The sequence below is a fragment of the Muntiacus reevesi genome, chromosome 2 (assembly GCF_963930625.1).
Source record: "Muntiacus reevesi chromosome 2, mMunRee1.1, whole genome shotgun sequence".
Taxonomy (NCBI): Eukaryota; Metazoa; Chordata; class Mammalia; order Artiodactyla; family Cervidae; genus Muntiacus; species Muntiacus reevesi.
The window spans coordinates 52,006,187-52,025,336 of record NC_089250.1 but is presented as its reverse complement, the minus strand read 5'-3'; the positions used below and the strand labels follow the sequence as shown (position 1 = coordinate 52,025,336).

General features: G+C 40.3%; 1 protein-coding gene and 1 non-coding gene across 3 annotated transcripts in view; both read right to left on the bottom strand.

The window, feature by feature from the left end:
- LOC136159402 (tyrosine-protein phosphatase non-receptor type substrate 1-like) overlaps positions 1-18,618 on the bottom strand; it is a 69,605-nt gene extending 50,987 nt beyond the window's left edge. For both annotated transcript variants that reach the window (XM_065921579.1, XM_065921581.1), the window contains exon 1: positions 18,545-18,618. In XM_065921579.1, the coding sequence (XP_065777651.1) occupies positions 18,545-18,617 (73 nt within the window). In that variant the 5' untranslated portion in view covers position 18,618. The remainder of the gene's footprint in view (positions 1-18,544) is intronic.
- TRNAC-GCA (transfer RNA cysteine (anticodon GCA)) lies at positions 7,553-7,624 on the bottom strand. Its single transcript has one exon. It is a non-coding gene; the product is annotated as a tRNA-Cys (tRNA).
- Positions 18,619-19,150: the final 532 nt, after the last annotated feature.

Below are 19,150 nucleotides of genomic sequence, written 5' to 3'. Positions count from 1 at the left end.
GACTTCCCTGATGCTCTGCCTTGGGATTTCTCCACATCCATGAAATGCCTCCCAGCCCTTGTTGACACATCCCAGCCTCCCCACTCCATAGACAATTTTAAGGAACAGTCTACAGAGTTTCTTAGAGGATCCTCCACAGCATTTAGTCTCAGTCATCCACAGGGGCACCCAATTCAGTAACTCACCCTTTTGGGGCATCCCTCATTCCCTGTCTCACTTTCCTTATGTTTTATCTCAAATCCTCTGGATCACCTTCCACCCATCTACAAGGTTAACGCAAGACCTTGTTTTAGGCTCTGCTTTTGGAAGAATCTCAATAAAGTCAGCCACAGTTATTATTTCTGTGATGGGAAATCCAACCTGAGATGCAGACAGTGTTGAGCAAGGGTTAACTTTATAAGTAATCAATTCATTTGTAAATATCTGTATTTTCTACAATGTTTGCCTCTCCACACAATTCACCTAACACCATGACATTTATTTAATAAATATTCATATAAAGCTGCTGCTGCTGCTGCTAAGTCACTTCAGTCATGTCTGACTCTACGACCCCATAGACAGCAGCCCACCAGGCTCCCCCATCCCTGGGATTCCCCAGGCAAGAACACTGGAGTGGGTTGCCATTTCCTTCTCCAATGCATGAAAGTGAGAAGTGAAAGTGAAGCCGCTCAGTCATGTCCAACTCTTAGAGACCCCATGGACTGCAGCCCACGATGCTCCTCTGTCCATGGGATTCTCCAGGCAAGAGTACTGGAGTGGGTTGCCATTGCCTTCTCCTAAATTATAATTCTTCAACTTAACAATCAAATATACCAAGGCTGAGAGAACTTAAGTAAGAAGCAGAAGGTCTCCTAGCTGGTCCATATCTGAAGCCTGAATTCATGTCAGTGGTCTCTCATTCACTCACTTTACAATATCAGGCAGTCTTCACTTCTTGAAATAAAATTCCTTCTGTAACTGACTGAGACAAATAGGCTAGGGCAGTTACACACACTGAATAAGTCAATCCATTCCAATGTGCTTTGCTGACACTGTGCTGTCCTCTTTTGCGATAAGGATACCATTATTTTTAACCAGGCATAATGATGTGATAATAACACACAAAGCAAAGGGGAAAATATTTTATAAACTTTAGAAGTCTGATATGTGAAAGTGAAAGTGTAACAGTGTTAGTTGTTCAGTTATGTCTCTTTGCAACCCCATACACTGCAGCCTGCCATGGAATTGTTCTGGCAAGAATACAGGAGTGGGTTACCATTCCCTTCTCCAGGGGATCTTCTCAACTCAGGGATCAAATCCAGGTCTCCCACATTGCAGGCATATTCTTTACTGTGTGAGCCATCGGTGAAACCTAAAAGTCTGATATATAGGTAATTAATTTTACTGCTGTGCAACTTTGGACCAGTCAATTGCTTTCTCAGGACTTTACAGTCGTAAACAAAGGGATGACCAATAAGATTCTCTTTAGTCTTGATATTTATAACCACAGTGAATTTACATACAGGCCAAATTCAACAGAAAGCCAGAATAAAAATAAGGTCTTTACCCAGGTATGATTAATTATCTAAAGACATCTTAGTCCTCAAAATGTAAAGTTCACAAGGACCTTTATCCCCTCTTCATACACATTAATTTTAAAATATTAATGATAATACTAAATTGGTGCAATGTTTTGTCTCCATTTTACCAATGAGGAAGGAAACTGAATTCTAAGAGATAAGCTAAATAGTTAACAAGAATGAATAATTGCAATTGCAATGAATAATAACAAGTTGCAATCTGTGTGGTTAATATGAGTACTTTATGTGTTGAGTACTTTACATTGTAAAGTACTGTATCCTTGCCACAACCAAGTGAGGGATGTCCCATTTTTCAGATGAGGCAACTGAGGTCCAGAGATATTACAGCTTAACTCTGCACTAACCATTCTAAAAAAATCTAGGCTAATGGTTTCTTGGGAAAGCAGTCTGGACCTGTGCTTGATGGCAAAGGACAAGGGAGTGCCTACCATCAGCCCCCAGAACAAGAACACTGCTGGTCACACTGTAGGTGTCTCTAGTAGGGTGGATGCTGGTCTTTAACACCCTTGGTCTTTTTTAATCCTGGTCACAGTAATGTGGTCTGTGAGGTATCTATGGTACATGAAGGTCGTGTTGGATGTTTGCACCTGGCTCAGATTGCTGAAGGGGGCCTTGCAAGACTTAAAAGTAGCTGCTCCTGTCTATAGGGGAGACACCGCCTATGAGATGATGCAGAGGAGCCCAAATCCAACGTGAACAAAGCATCTCCATCGACAAGCCACAACGTCTCCTCTTCCACAGAGTTTGAAGATTACGTTCCGACGTGAGCTTGATTATGAAGCTGATTTCAGAAGGAAGACAATGAAGTTACAGGGTCCAAGGGAATTTGTAAGGAGAACTGACTCCCACCCACACCTCACGACCGTGCTTACTGACTGTGAAACCTAAGCCATCGAGTTCTCATTGCACCCTAGGAGGAGGGAGCTGCTCCTATTCTCATTTCACAGATGAGGACACTGAGCCCAGAGCCTAAGCACCTTGTTCAAACTCCACAGCTGGTCAGAAGAGTCAGGGTTCTTAGCCAGGAATTAAGGACTTAGGATCTGTGCTCAGTAACCAGGATCAGCTCTGTCTTCAGTCCCTGGACAGGAAAGGGCATATCACTGCTCCCAGGACAGGTCAGATGAAGGCAGGCAGTACAGAGAAGGGGTAGGAGCACAGGCTTTGGGGTCACACTCGGCCAAAGTTTGCACTTCCAGACCCTCCACTGCATGAGCTTGGACACTCAACTCTCTATGCTTTAGTTTCCTCATCTGTAAAATGGGAATGATCCTTAATTCTCAGAGTTATTTAGGAAATTCAGTAAAGTAACCCACCTAAAATATAGTACTCTACAAGTTATAGCTATCATTATCATATATCCACCACAATCATCTGAGAAACCTTTTTAATCATATTTCTACAGTTGACAGAGGAGAGGGTTAATGACTCACCCAAAAGACCTCACAGCAAACAGAACTCACATTCCAGCTCAGGAATTTTGACTCTTTCTGTTACATCACAGCTGCCTCTATTTCTCCATAGTTGTCACCATTATAATCAATGACCTTCAGTATTTTCCTACTTTCACTTCAATTTTGGACTGGGCAGCATGGAAACTATATAGAGTCATCAAAGAGCACCCACCATGGGCCCCACTGTCTGGATGTCAAGCAGGGGTCAAGGGAAGGGGTCCCCAGCTGATCCCCCTGAGGTGGACATAGCATTGTTATTGCACATTTGGGGAAACTGATCTCAGGAGTACAGTTCTTTTTCTGGCAACACAGATGGCTCAGGGCAGCCATGAGAGGTAACACTGATCCATTCCACTCCAAAGACTGGCCACCGCCAAACATAAGAGGCAGTGTCTGCTTGTCAGTGAGGGTCTCAACAGAGAGGAGAGGCACAAATGGATCAAACTCCCAGTGGGAAACTTTCAGGAGTCTTGGTGCCAACTGTGAGAACTGAATGTGTACAGACATGACAATTCAGGATATCAAATACAGAGAACTTAAATAGAGATTTGAAATAAAACTTCTATAACTTTAAGATTTGTATTCTTATGGAGAATGGAAGAAAAAAAAAGTATAGAAAGCATGTTGAATGTGTAAACAGACAACCCTGCCTCTAATCCCAGCTCTGTCATTTGAGACCCTTAAGACCTGGTCTCTCTGATCCCTCTGCTGCCTGTCCCATCTCATACATCAGACAGCATACATCAGACAGACACCTGGAACACAATAAGTGCTCTACAGGGGTCAGTGAACAAGACCAGAGGCATAGAGGTGGGAGTGTGTGAGGGGTGGGAGCTGAAGAAGGGGCTTAGGGTTAACCTGAGGAGGTTTTACTGCAAAGGCACATTAAGTCCAAACAGAAGGGGGCCTGATGGCAGAAAAGGAAGTTTCCCTTCCTCACTGCAGACCACAGCGCACTCAAACAGCTGCATAGGGAGGTGGTGGAATCAAAGTGATGCTCTCAGGGGGGCTAAGCTTGTAGCAGCTGGACAGATACACACACGCAGACAAGGAAGAAAAACCAGACAAAGAGGAAATACTCAGAGTGAAGAAGAAAGAAATATTATAACTTGATTCTGATCAGAAAGGACCAGTTTGGAGTTTTTCACACCGATCTGGAATCCTACTAGGTGAACATTTTTCTTATTTTCTGCTGGATAAGAAAAAAGGTACACAGAAGTTGAAAGGTAGTGGGGTCGTTCATCCTGTCTGAGAATTCTTGGAGCAGGCAGAAAAGGCCAGTTCTTTCAGAGAGAGGATGAATGCAGGGTCAGTGCCCCTGTGGTAAATATGCGTGGTTTTGCAGCCCAGCATCCCTTCTACATTTTTTGCAGGTGGTTACTTGGGCTGTAATACAGGTTTCAGTCACAGAAGTTTCCATTGCTTATAGGGAGCTTTCCCTGACACTGGTTCATTCTTGCTTGGCCCAGAGCTAGCTAATGCTAAACTTGACCTGAAATTTTTTCTACTTCCCAATTCCTGCCCTTCCACCCAGTCATTCCTTTGCTAAACTGACTCTCTTATCAACATTAGAGCGCAAAACAACCCCTCCCTCCTCTGGGCTGGACTGCTTGCCGGCAGCTCTCTCTTGTGGAAAAAGACCTCTAATGCTACGAAGGGTGAGATAAGGAGGGGGAGAAGGGATTAGGATGGAGAGGAAAGAGGGAGAAAGAGCAAGAGTCTGTGAAGAGTCGGGGTGGGGAGGGGGAGTGAAGGAGAAAGAATGATCAAAACTAATGGTAGTCAGGACATGGAAGCAACCTAGATGCCCATCAGCAGACGAATGGATAAGAAAGCTATGGTACATATACACAATGGAATATTACTCAGCCATTAAAAAGAATACATTTGAATCAGTTCTAATGAGATGGATGAAACTGGAGTCCATTATACAGAGTGAAGTAAGCCAGAAAGAGAAAAGCCAATACAGTATACTAATGCATATATAGGTAATGATAACCTTATATGCAAGACAGAAAAAGAGACACAGATGTATTGAACAGACTTTTGGACTCTAAGGGAAAAGGTGAGGGTGGGATGATCTAAGAGAATAGCATTGAAACATGTATATTATCAAGTGTGAAACAGATCGCCAGCCCAGGTTGGATGCATGAGACAAGTGCTCAGGGCTGGTTCACTGTGAAGACCCAAAAGGATGGGATGGGGAGGGAGGTGGGAGGGGGGATCAGGATGGGAAACACATGTAAATCTATGGCTGATTCATGTCAATGTATGGCAAAAACCACTACAATATTGTAAAGTAATTAGTCTCCAACTAATAAAAATAAATGAAAAAAAAAAAGCTAATGGTAGGGAAAATGAGAATCTTGAACCCGCATCCACCTGCTTCCCAGCTAAGCCAATCAGGAAAGAATTCTGGCCTGTCTTTAAAATTGACTTTGAATAACTTCCAGCTGAGCCAGTCTTGATTAAAGCCTTCCTGGAAGGGACTTTGGTACACAGTCGTGCATAGCGTCTACTGTTTCCTGCAGTCCAGTATTAATACAGAGAACATTCAACCTGAAGAGTATGTGGAGTTGGGGACAGGAGTTTGACTGCTTCTTTAGGAGGATGTAGGGGATAGAGAAATGGAATTTGGGGGTGGATACTTGAGAGTTTTATCACCAGCCCAGAGTATCCTCCCTTTCTTCACCTTCATCCCTTTTTACCCTGAGTCCTTAGCTTACAACTGTCTGCACTCAAGCAGGTGTTTTCACATATGACCTTCCTGCCAGGATGCCCAGAGGGGCTGGCAAGAGGCTTCATCCACCTTTCTCCAGCCTGGATTCCTGTATTTTATTTCAGTCCAGTTCTCCCTTCTATCATGACAATGTTTGCTTCCTATACTTAGAACTCTGACATTTGACATACAAATATCAGCTATATTTGCCTGGTTGAATTGATACATAGTGATCCTTTGATCATTATGTAATCCTTTTTGTTTCTAGTATCAGGTTTTTACTTAAATTCTATTTTGTCTACTCTCAGTATAGTGATCCCTGCTATCATTTGGTTACCATTTTCATGAACATGATTTTCCTTTCTTTCAGTCTCAGCTTAAGTATGTTCATAGATCTAAAATGAGTCTCTTACAGATAGAATGTACTTGGGTCCCAGCTTCTTTTTCTTATTTAGTCAATCTATGTCTATTTATTGAGGAGTTGAATCTATTTACACTTAAAATAATTACTATTGGAGAAGGGCTTACTGTTGCCATTTTGCTAATTGTTTTCTGTATATCATATCTTTCCCTCCTTTCCTCTCTTAATGCCTTCTTTAGATTTTGCATTGTTTTTATCTCTGCTCTAATCTGCCCTAATCTACTCATTTTCTTCCTTCTGCTGCCTTTATGTTCAAGAAGAACACAGTCATCTAAATATATTTCACAATATTAATTCAGAGAATGGCAAGGGGAAGGAAACACTCATTCTCAGAGAATAAAAGAAGAGCAGACCTTGGAGTAGAATTCTCAGGGCAGACCAAGAAAAGGTCAGGGGACAAGAGAGCGAATTAACCCCTCCTGGAGAGCTTTTCTAAACATGACCTGTAAGTGAGTGACATTGAGACCTCTCCTTCCAGTCTCATGATTCCCCAGAGCTACTCCTGGCCTTAGTAGGAGGACACACTCATTCACTAACTTCTCATGTGGGGAATGAATGAAGTCTCTGACTAAATGGTGGTGATGCCTCAGGTACCTGCCACAGGCCTCAGTCATATTCCAGTTGGAAATTGCTGCATGGAATTGTGAAGATGGAAAGCGATTCTGCTTGCTTAAGGATTCCCTTGTTTTGGCTCAGTTGATATTGGGAATCAGGGGGCAAATTTCACCTATGTTGAGATTTCACCCTGAGTCCAGGAGCTAAAATGCAGCTACAAGTATCTGTTTCTGATATTCAGGGTCAGGAAATAGGTCATAAGAGACACAACACACATTTTGGAGCCCAGATTTGTTCCAAAAGCTCAGAATGACTAATCAGCCTTCCAAGTCTCAGTTTTCCAACTTTTTGGAAATTGCTTTGCTCCTACCTCAAATATTTTCAGTTTGGAATGTCCAATGTCTTACATTTGGGATATACCAGATTTGGCCACCACAGAAGGGCTTGATTCAATATTGGACAAAGGACCCTAGTCAGAAGGGCCATCAGCAGGATGCCAATCTACAGGGTTGTTTGTGAATGAAAGGGAACAGTATCCAGTATGTGACAATGATTTACAGCATATTGCGAATTTTTAAAACTTTTACTTTTGCCAAGCAAGGGTATGGAGTTTATCAGATTATTAGCACCATTTGTGGACACATAAGTGCCTGAACCAGATATATGGCATGTCGGGATGCCCTTTCATTAACTTCACACAATAGAAAGTGAAAGTGAAAGTCACTCAGTGTCTGACTCTTTGCGACCCTATGAACTATACAGTCCATGGAATTCTCCAGGCAAGAATACTGGAGTGGGTAGCCTATCCCTTCTCCAGTGGATCTTCCCAACCCAGGAATTGAACCTGGGTCTCCTGCATTGCAGGCAGATTCTTTACCAACTGAGCTACTAGGGAAGCCCCACTTCACACAATACTGGGTGCCATAGTTCCTGTGACACATCATTGATGAAGATTGAGTCAACCTGTTTTGTTCCTTATGGTGTTTTCTACTTGGAATATTTGTGGGAAATGTCTTCTATTGAAACCATAGATTAGTTATCATTCTTGCCCAGTTGCAACTGAACCACTAGAAAGGACTTTCTGGGGACAAAAAAGACATATTGTAGTCCTGGTTAGAGCATCTCCAACCTTGACCGACACAACTCTCAAATTAGTTAACCCAGAACTCTTTACCTGAAGTTCCTGTAGGAAATGCCACTTCATTGCTCATATTCCTTGTCTTGGCCCAAGATATTCTGACATTCTCTTAAGATCAGAGTGAGATCTCGTTACACATCCTTTTAGCCACCTGTACTGGCACCAAATTATAAATGTGGTTGCCATGTGGGTCAATAGAAGGGGAGCAATGCACAAGAAGGAGGATGGCATCTTCCTTCTGCATCGGGATATGAGGATGGCCTAGAGCCCAGCAGACACAATTTAACTTACAATGAGGACAAATACATTTTAATTAAACAGGAAATGTCAAATAGAATTTATGTTAGATTTTTCTTTATATTCTGGGATCAGAGACAAGGCCCCAATCTAAGAATGTGTTGATAACCAGCATACAATGTTATAAAAGTTACCTGGAGAAACAGCTATCTCCCATTTTCTGAAAGTTCATTTTCATGAAAATAAGTGTTGAAACTTTCTTCCTCAATGAAATTGATATCTTTCCAAATGGATGAGAATTATAATGGGAAAAAATCTTAACTATCACAATGTTTCATAGTAATCAGTGCTCTACCTTACCCAACAGAATCTTATTCTTCAGTATTTAATACTCTTGCTATATGTTCTTAGGTATCACACAACAATCATTGCCATTGAGTTCATGGAAGATACATACAGGATGTATTTGAGATGAGTTCTACAAAACTATGGAGGACTTTTTCTAGACAGATTTCTCAAATTTATTGCATTTGTTTTCTATTGCTGAATAACATACTGCCACAAATATAGTGGCTTAAAAGACACAAGTCCATTATTTCATAGTTTATGTAAATCAGGAGTTTAGGCACAACTTAGATTAGTGGTCATTCACAGAAAGAAGATGGTGTTGTTGCCAAAACTTGGCCTCTGTTCACTGGCACCAAATAGAAACACAGAGACAGAGTTTTGGGTGAATTAGAAGAGAGTAGATTTTATCGATTTGCCAGGCATAAGGATCCACAATGGGCTAATGCTCTGAAGACCATGTGACCCACCCTGGAGAGGTTAGTGAGGAGTTTTATAGTGTTCATGGAGCAGAGTGTGATCAGCTCACGGGCATTTCTTAGATTGGTTGGCATCGCGGTGATGTTTCAAGCAGCATCAACCTTTTGGTTTCAATCAGTCAAAGGTCTATGTTCTTGTGGCCAACAGTTTTTATCTGGATGGGGTCTGCTTCCTGTAAAAACAACTTGGAATGTTGTCAGGCCTTTATCTACCTCTTTCAGGGAACTGGGAGTTCAGTGATTCTGCTATGTGGCAGAATCCTAGTCTACATTTTTACCAGTCCCCCAGCCTGACTACTATTCTTTGTTTCTACACCTTCACATTTTCCAGTCATTAACTCTTGAGTCAACATTTTACCTCAAGAAACAAGGACAGGGGCTTGTACATGGTTTCAGTGTGAAGACACAGGGGGATGCCATCTACAATCCAAGGAATATTTGAGGTACCCACTGGGAAGAGACCTGGAAAAGACTCTCCCTGAAGTTCATAGCAGCTTTATTTATACTTGGAAAAACTTGAAAACAACCCTGACGACCTTCAGGAGGTGAACTGATAAAGAAAAGGATAAACCCAGATAATCAAATATTATTCAGAACCAAAATAAAATGAGCTCTCAAGCCTTGACATAATGTGGAGGAATCTTAAATACTATTAATAATTGAAAGCAAAAATCTACATGCTTCATGATTTCAACAATGTGACGTTCTGGGAAAGGACTCTACCCTCATGACCTAATTCCTACCCAAAGACACACCTCTGAACACCATCACCTCAGGGATCATATCTGAATATGTGAACTTTGAAGGGACACAAACATTCAGCCTATACCTGACTTCCTTAAGTTTTCCATAAGTCCTTGTCCTTTCCAACATGCCATGCTGGATACTGTACACATTTACTTGTCATGTCTCCTTAGGTTATTGTCAGTTGTGACACCTCTGATTTTCCTTGTTTTTGAATGAATATTGTTCAGATGTATTATTGGAAATCTCTCTAATATTAGTATAATTTGTCTGATGAATTGCTCATAATTAAACTAGGGTTAAGAGCTTTAGGGAAGAAGATCCCAGAGGAAAAGTGCCATTTTTTATCAAATCTATATGATTTATGCCTATTGATATTGATTTTTGATTGGTGATGAACTCTTGATAACCTGGCTAACTTATTTTTGTTAGATTCCCTACCGTGAAGTTATCTTTTTCCTCTTTTCTTTCTGTCTGTCCTCTTTGGAAGGGAGTGTAGCCCATACTTTAGGAGTGGTGAACTTGATTTTCCCTTATTTAGACTGAAGTATCTATTTATACATAAATTTATTGGAACTTTCCTTCATAGAAAACTTTTGGAGAGGGAGGTGGCAGGGTTCAGGATGAGGGGTACATATGTATACCTGTGGCCGATTCATGTTGATGGATGGTCAAAACACCACCACATTGTAATTAAATTTACAATTTAATTTTACAATTAAAATTAATTAATAAAATTTCCCTCCATTTATTAATATATTAAATTATTTATTTATACCAATATGGGCTCATATATATTTCTTTTACATTTGGGCTATAATCTGTCTTAGTCTATTTGGGCTGTTATTACAAAATGTCACAAGGCTTCCCAGTTGATTCAGTGGTAAAGAATCCACCTACGAATGCAGGAGATGCAAAGGATTCATGTTTGATCCCTGGTTCAGGAAGATCCCCTAGAGTATCCCCAGTATTCTTGCCTGTAAAATTCCATGGACAGAGGAGCCTTCTGGGCTATAAACCATGGGGTCGAAAAGAGTCAGACCCAACTAAGCCCACATGCACAGAACGAAACATCTCAGACTGAACAGCTCACAGCAGAAATTTATTGCTCATAGTTATGGAGGCTCAGAATGACTCTCAAGAGTCTTTTCCAACACCACAGTTCAAAAGCATCAATTATTTGGTGCTCAGCTTTCTTTATAGTCCAACTCTCACATGGCTACTGGAAAAACCATAGCCTTGACTAGACGGACCTTTGTTGACAGAGTAATGTCTCTGCTTTTTAATATGCTATGTAGTTTGGTCATAACTTTCCTTCCAAGGAGTGTCTTTTAATTTCATGGCTGCAATCACCATCTGCAGTGATTTTGGAGCCCAGAAAAATAAAGTCAGCCACTGTTTCCACTGTTTCCCCATCTATTTGCCGTGAAGTGAATTGGACAGCTTCTGACCTGTGGGACTCATCTTCTGGTTTCATATATTTTTGCTTTTTCATACTGCTTATGGGGTATTGCAGCAAGAATCCTGCAGTGGTTTGCCTCCTCCAGTGAACCACACTTTGTCAGAACTCTTCACTATGACTCATCTGTCTTGGGTGACCCTGCATGGATTGGCTCATAACCCTGTTGAGTTATGGAAGCCCCTTTGCCATGACAAGGCTGTGATCCATGAAGGGTATATATAATGTGTGTGTGTGTGTGTGTGTGTGTGTGTGTGTGTGTGTGTGTGTGTAAAGTGGAATATATTTGTTGTTGTTCAGTTGCTCAGTCATGTCTGACTCTTTGTGACCCCATGTACCGCATCCACTATCTCCCAGAGTTTGCTCAAACTCACGTCCATTGAGTTGGTGATGCTATCCAACCATCTTATCCTCTGTTACTCTCTTCTCCTCATGCGCTCAATCTTTCCCAGAATCAGGGGCTTTTTCAGAGAGTCAACTCTTCACATCAGGTGGCCAAAGTATTGGAGCTTCAGCATCAGTCCTTCCTGTGAATATTCAGGGTTGATTTCCTTTAAGATTGACAGCTTTGATCTCCTTGTTGTCCAAAGGACTCTCAAGAGTCTTCCCCAGAACCAAAGTTCAAAAGTATCAATTCTTCAGGGCTCAGCCTTCTTTATGGCCCAACTCTCACATCTGTACATGACTACAGGAAAAACCATAGATTTGACTATGTGGATCTTTATCAGCAAAGTGATATCTCTGCTTTTTAACACTCTGTTGAGGTTTGTCATAGCTTTTCTTCCAAAGAGCAGGTGTCTTTTAATTTCATGGCTGCAGTCACAGTCCATGGTGGTTTTGGAGCCCAAGAAAATAAAGTCTGTCAGTGTTTCCATTCCCCCCCTCCCCCGTCTATTTGCCATGAACTGACAGGACCAGATGCTGTGATCTTAGTTTTTTGAATGTTGAATTTTAAACCAGTTTTTTCATTCTCCTCTTTCGCCTTTATCAAGAGATTCTTTAGTTCATCTTAACTTTCTGAGGTTATTGACATGTCTTGATTCCAGAAATCTTTATTCCAGCTTGTGATTTATCCAACCTGGCATTTCACATGATGTCGCAAAAACTTGGACACGACTGAGTGACTTTCACTTTTACTCTTCACTCTGCATATAAGTTCAATAAACCATGTGATGATATATAGTCTTGATGTACTCCTTTCCCAATTTTGAACCATTCTGTTGTTTCATGTCTTATTCTAACTGCTGCTTCTGAACCTGCATACAGGTTTCCATTTATAATGTAATATTGCTTAGCCATAAAAATGAAATTTTGCCATTTGCAGCAAAGTAGATGGACTTGGAAGGCATTATGCTAAATGAAATAAGTAAGACAGAGAAAGACAAAGAGTGTATGATACAACTTATATGTGGAAAGTAAAAAATACAACAAACTAGTAAATATAACAATAAAGAGACTGACTCAAAGATATAGAGAACAAACTAGTGTGGGCAAAGAAAGGAAGAAGAAAATATAGGCTAAGGGATAAAGAGGTGCAAATTATTACATATGAAATAAGCTACAAGGATATATTGTACTACACCAGGAATACAATCAATATTTTATAATAATGATAAATGGAGTTTAACCTTTAAAAATTGTGAATTATTATATTTTACACCTGTAATTTACAAATTATTTTACAGCAACTATATTTCAATATAAAGGAAATATCCCCAAATTTCAATAGATGAAAAGATAAATTAAATGTGAGATATATATATATATATTTAATATTTCAGCCCTGAAAAGCAAAACATTTTGACACCTACATCATGGCATGGATGAACCTTAAAAACACACTCAGTGAAATAAGCCAGATAAAAAAGGACAAATAGATGATTTCACTTATGGTACATAGAATAGGCAAATTCACAGAGAAAAAGTGGAATAGATGTTTCCAGTGGTTGCAGGGGAAAAGAAGTGGGGAGTTACAGTTTAATGAATAGATTTTCTGCTACAGATGTTGAAAAAGTTCTGAAAATATGTACTGGTAATGCTTCACAACACTGTGAATGTCCTTAGTGCCACTTTGTATCCTTAAAAGTAGTTAAAATGGTAAATTTTATATTTTTTATATTTTACTGCAAAAAAAAAAAAAATGAGATCTGAAACGTGGTGATTGCCCCAAATAAAGCCTTTGAACTGAACTAAATGGCTCAAGGAAAAATAAAATGTGTGATTCTACACTTGATCTTAGCCAAAAGACTAAGAAGTGATAAATGTGTGATTCTAAATGTTGATACATTTGAGGAAACTACAAGTGAATAGGAAGGTAGAACCATGGGGATAAGCAAGCAAGGAAACAACAAATTCCAAAATCATGTTTTGAAAAGAATTGCAGGTGGCTGACTACATCTGGACAATGAGTTACAAGTTGAAGGGACATGAGTCACCATGGGGTCAATTATTTTACTACAGGTATGAGTTTACCAGATTGATTTCAATGCCTCCTTAACTACCCAGTTTCTGAAGATACAGAGAAATACAAACATATTCTTTATCTGAAATATTCTATTTATTAAATAGGTAAGGGTCTAATTTCAGGGGTATAAATCAGAGGAGCAGGCTGTTTTGGTGCCACAAACAAATTCTGTGTTCTTTTTTGTTTCTTCCCTGCTCCTTGGGTAGAAAATGTGTGGTTCATCTTTGTGGAGTGTGAGCTGGTAACCCACTCACTTCAGTTCAATTCAGTGACTCAGTCATGTCCTACTCTTTGTGTTTCCATGAACTGCAGCATGCCAGGCTTTCCTGTCCATCACAAACTCCTGGAGCTTGCTCAAATTCATGTCCATTGACTCAGTGATGCCATCTAACCATCCCATCCTCTGTCACCCCCTTCTCCTCCTGCCTTCAATTGTTCCCAACATCAGGCTCTTTTCCAGTGAGTCTGTTCTTCGCATCAGGTGGCCAAAGTATTGGAGTTTCAACTTCAGCATCAGTCCTTCCAATGAATATTCAGGACTGATTTCCTTTAGGATTGACTGGTTTGTCTCCTTGCAGTTCAAGGGACTCTCAAGAGTCTTCTCCAATACCAAAATTCAAAAGCATAGATTCTTCGGCACTCAGCTTTCTTTATAGTCCATCTTTCACATTCATACATGACTACTGGATTTGTATACAATGAGTAGCTTATTTTGTTAACAAATCCTTTGAACCTGGGGCAAAAGTGAAAACTTTCACCAAAACACAGATGTAGAAGTCTCAAAACTTTGGAGACTTTTTCTTATACTTCAAATCCTATGCATCAGAAAATTCTGTTGCCTCCTCATCAGCATGCATCTGGAATCTGACTGCTTTCTCTTATCTCTACTAGCTCCTGCCCAGGTGCAAGTCACTTTTACATTGTTTTGCATGAATGTGATTATCTCAAATGCTCTACTTGTTTCTCAGTACTCTTGCCTGGAAAATGCCATGGACGGAGGAGCCTGGTGGACTGCAGTCCATGGGGTCACAGGGAGTCGGACACGACTGAGCAACTACACTTTCACTTTTCACGTTCATACATTGGAGAAGGAAATGGCAACCCACTCCAGTGTTCTTGCCTGGAGAATCCCAGGGACGGGGGAGCCTGGTGGGCTGTGGTCTATGGGGTCGCAGCACAGGGTCAGACACGACTGAAGCGACTCAGCAGCAGCAGCTACTTGTTTCTATGTTAGGTATAGTCTGTCCTCAATCAAATAATAGAATAAATTAAAACTCATGTCAGATTATGTCACTTCTCTCTTCAAAACTATGAGGGCTGAAACAGGAAGAATAAAACACCTAGGAATACACCTACTTAAGGAGACATAAGAATTGTATACAGAAAACTATAAGACACTGCTGAAAGAAAGACAATATAAATAGATGCTCATATTGTTCTTGGACTAGAAGAACCAATATTGTGAAAATGACTATACTACCCAAAGCAATCTCAGATTCAATGAAATTCCTATCAAGTTACCAATGGCTTTTTTTTTCATAGAACTAGAAAAAAAATTCACAATTCATATAAAAATACAAATACCCTGAATAGCCAAAGTAATCTTGAGAAAGAATAATGGAGCTTCCTGACTTCAGACTGTATTACAAAGCTCATCATCAAGACAGTATGGTTCTGATGCAAAAACAGAAATATAGACCAATGGAACAAGATAGAAAGTTCAAAGGTAAATCCACACACCTACATACACCTTACGTTTGATGAAGGAGGCAAGAATATACAATGGAGAAAAGACAGTCTCTTCAATAAGTGGTGCTGCAAAAACTGGACAGCTACATTTAAAAGAATGAAATTAGAACACTTCCTAATACCATATACAAAGATAAACTCACAACAGATTAAAAACATAAATGTAAGACGAGAAACTATAAAACTCTTAGAGGAATACATAGGCAGTACAGTCTTTGACATCAATCACAGCAAGATCCTCTATGACCCACCTCCTAGAGTAATGGAAACAAAAACAAAAATAAACAAATGGGGCCTAAGGGAACTAATTAAACTTAAAAGCTTTTGCACAGCAAATGTAACCATAAACAAGATGAAAAGACAATCCTCAGAATGGGAAAAAATAATTGCAAATGAAGCAACTGACAAAGGATTAATCTCCAGAATCTACAAGCAGCTCATGCACCTCAATATCATAAAAAGAGACATTTCTCCAAAGAAGACATACAAGATGGTTAATAAACACATAAAAAATCCCCAACATTGCTTATTATTAAATAAATGCAAGTCAAAACTACAATGCAAGTCAAAACGACCTCATCCCAATCAAGTTAGCCATCACCAAAAAATCTATAAACAACGAATGCTGGAGAGGATGTGGGAAAAGGGGAACACTCTTGGTGGAAATATAAATTTTTAAAATATTGTATTTATTTTAATTGGAGGATAATTACCTTACAATATTGTGATGGTGCTTGCCTTATATCAACATGATTTGGCCACAAGTTTACATGTGTTCTCCCAATCCTGAACCCCTCTCCCACCTCCCTCCTCACCCTACCCCTCTGGGTTGTCCCAGAGCACCAGCTTTGGGTCCCCTATTTCATGTATTGAATTTGCACTGTTCATCTATTTTACGTATGGCAATGTACATGTTTCAACGCTATTCTCTCAAATCATCCCACCCTCGCCTTCTCCCACTGAATACAAAAGTCTGTTCTTTATATCTGTAAAGATGTAAAGATGTTCTTTACATCTGTGTCTGGGAATATAAATTTACACGGTCACTACGGAGACCAGTATGGAGATCCTTTAAAAACTTGAAATAAAACTACCCTAAAAAATAAATAAGTAAAACAGGGCATGCTCCTGGAAAAATTTGTGTCCAATAAACTTAACAAAATATTAAAAGAAAAAACTGCAGTGGCAACCATTTCACTCATAGCAAAACCAAATCCTTCAACACAGGAGGGTGATTTTACTCTCAGGACTTTTGTGCATGCTGCTCCCTGTCAGGAAGTCTCCTCCCCCAGATAACCACATGGCTCACTTCAGAATTTTCTTTTCAACTTTGCTCACATTTCCCCTTCTCAGAGATGGCCACCCAAGATTACCAGGTTTGAAATACATTGCACCCAGCATATTCTCCTAATTTGTTATCTAGCTACTCTTTTAAAACACGTATCACTTTCTAATACACTATGTCATTTAATTAAGTATAAGTCTATTGTTTATTGTCATTTCTCCCACTAAGCTAAATATCCATGAGCACAGCTGCTTAGTCTCTTTATTGACCAAAGTACCCCAAGTTCCTTCCTGCAATATAGAAAGTGTCCAAAAAATATATGCATGTTGTTTGAATTGCCCATTGTGACATCTCCATGAGACACTGAATTCTGTTTTAAGTGGGCTTTTCTCTGGAAATTATTAGTATATCAGAAGTTGAGTTGTCCATGTAGGTCAGTTTACGAAAAACAAAAGAAATTTGCATTTATGCAGGAAGAAGAGCCCAGGAGAAGAAAACCACAAACCCTCTTTCCCACCCTCCATACTTCTCCACACCCATTGGCAGAAGCTGCAGAAATATCATGGGGTGGAAGAAGGACAAGTATCAAGAAGAGCTGTGGTTAAACTCATGAGCTCAACTACCAGGTTGCTTGAGTTCACATCAAATTTATCAGGTCCCACTGAATGATCTTGAGCTTTCCTTGCTCAGTTTTCTTATCTGTAAGGTAGGGGTTGACAAGGGGGTCTAGCTTGGATATAACGATCACATGAGTAAATGCTGTGGGCATTTCCAACATTGTCTGGCACATGCTGAGTGGTCAATAAAATGAATAGTTATTACTCATTAGATTTCCTGAGGCATGGAAGCTTCAGATAGCATTAGATTTGATATGGATGTGGTTATAATTATAGATATAGATATGGATATGAATATACAGGTGACATAGGCAAGATTCTTGTGTCTTTATCCCTCCTTTCCTCCTCACTTATATCTAGCATGGAAGCAGAGACTTAAGATAACAATGCAGAAAATTCTACTCTTTAACCAAGGGAAAATTTCTTAAGAATTTGAGCGAGGGTGAGGGGTAAATTTATAGGGAAGTAGAAAAGGAGAGATGTTGCTAAAGACCTCAAAAACTGAACCTTGTCCATATCGTTTCATGTAGATTGAAAAATGTTTTAAGGGGAAGAACAGAAGAAGTCTTCTTGAAATCTCACGTGTCTGGAAACAGTTCCTCGTACATACACGCACACACACACACATGAACACATTCACCCACAAACATGTATTAAAAAGTACCCTAGCAATCTAATGTACAAGCTGTTTTGAGCATCAAAAGAAATTATAACACATATTAAAATCTCAGTAAAAACGGTATCGCATAGGACTCATGCAATATACTGCAAAATTTGAACTCTTCTCTGAGTGGCAGGATGGGTGATGACTAATATATTGTTTGCTCCTTGGTATTTTCTGATATTTCTGCAATTGGCCTCTTCTGAGAAGCTGAGCAGCACAACATTATTCAAAGAATCAACTCTGAAGCTGGATAGCCTGGATTTGAATCCTGTGCTCCACGGCTTTAGATAGGTGACACTGGACAAGTTCCTCTGTGCCTCAATTTCCCCTTTTACAATTGAAGTAATAGTTATCACACAGGAATGTTGTGAGGGTTAGTCAAGAAAATATGCACAAAGCTGTCAGTGTTTGAAACATCCTCTGTTTGGAAGCCTCTGGTAACCAGCTGCAGATGACGGATCTACAGAGAAAACTCAGATTCCTGATTTCATGCTCTCAGATAAGGCCCAGCCCTTGGCCTTATGTGACTGCCTCGGGTAGCATACCCATGTTTACATGGAGACCCTAAAAGCCCAGGGACAGGGGGAAAGTCCAGGGGACAGGGAGAAGGGATTCTATTCTAAGCAATGCTCACCTCTGAGTCCCAGCAGTAGAGTAAGCAACAGGCAAGAAGGAGGAGGACGGAAGTAGCAGGCTGAGAATGGCATTGTGGAGGTGTGCAGAGCTGCTCTGTCTAAATGTGTCAGTTGGGAGAACTTGAATTTTTGTGCTCTGTGGAGAAGAGAAAAGCTCCACCTACCATGATATAAAAGGAAGTGCCTATGATGGGGTGAAATGTCTGTGAGAAAGTCATCTGCTTCCGGATTCTTGTAGTTCCTGTTTCTAGACAATGAAATAGGACTCAGGCAGAGAACATAGGTACAAGATATGAATTTTATGTTTTCAGAGAGATTGGACAAGCCTAGCAGAAATAATGCTTCCTCCCTACCTGGGGTCTCTGCTTTCTCCCCTGGGTCCCTCACCCCAATCATGGTGACCCCTCTTTCAAAAGCACCAGGCAAACTCACATATCCCAAGAGGATCTGTGGTTATGGCCTGTGTCCTAAAGACACAAGGCCAGGACCCTAGGATGTGACTGGTTTTTGGTCTCCTTCTGTACTTGCCTCAGCAAAGACCTGCTCTTTGCTGGAAAAAGGAAGAGGGTTCACCAGGGCCTTCTCTATTTTGGGATGGAACCAGA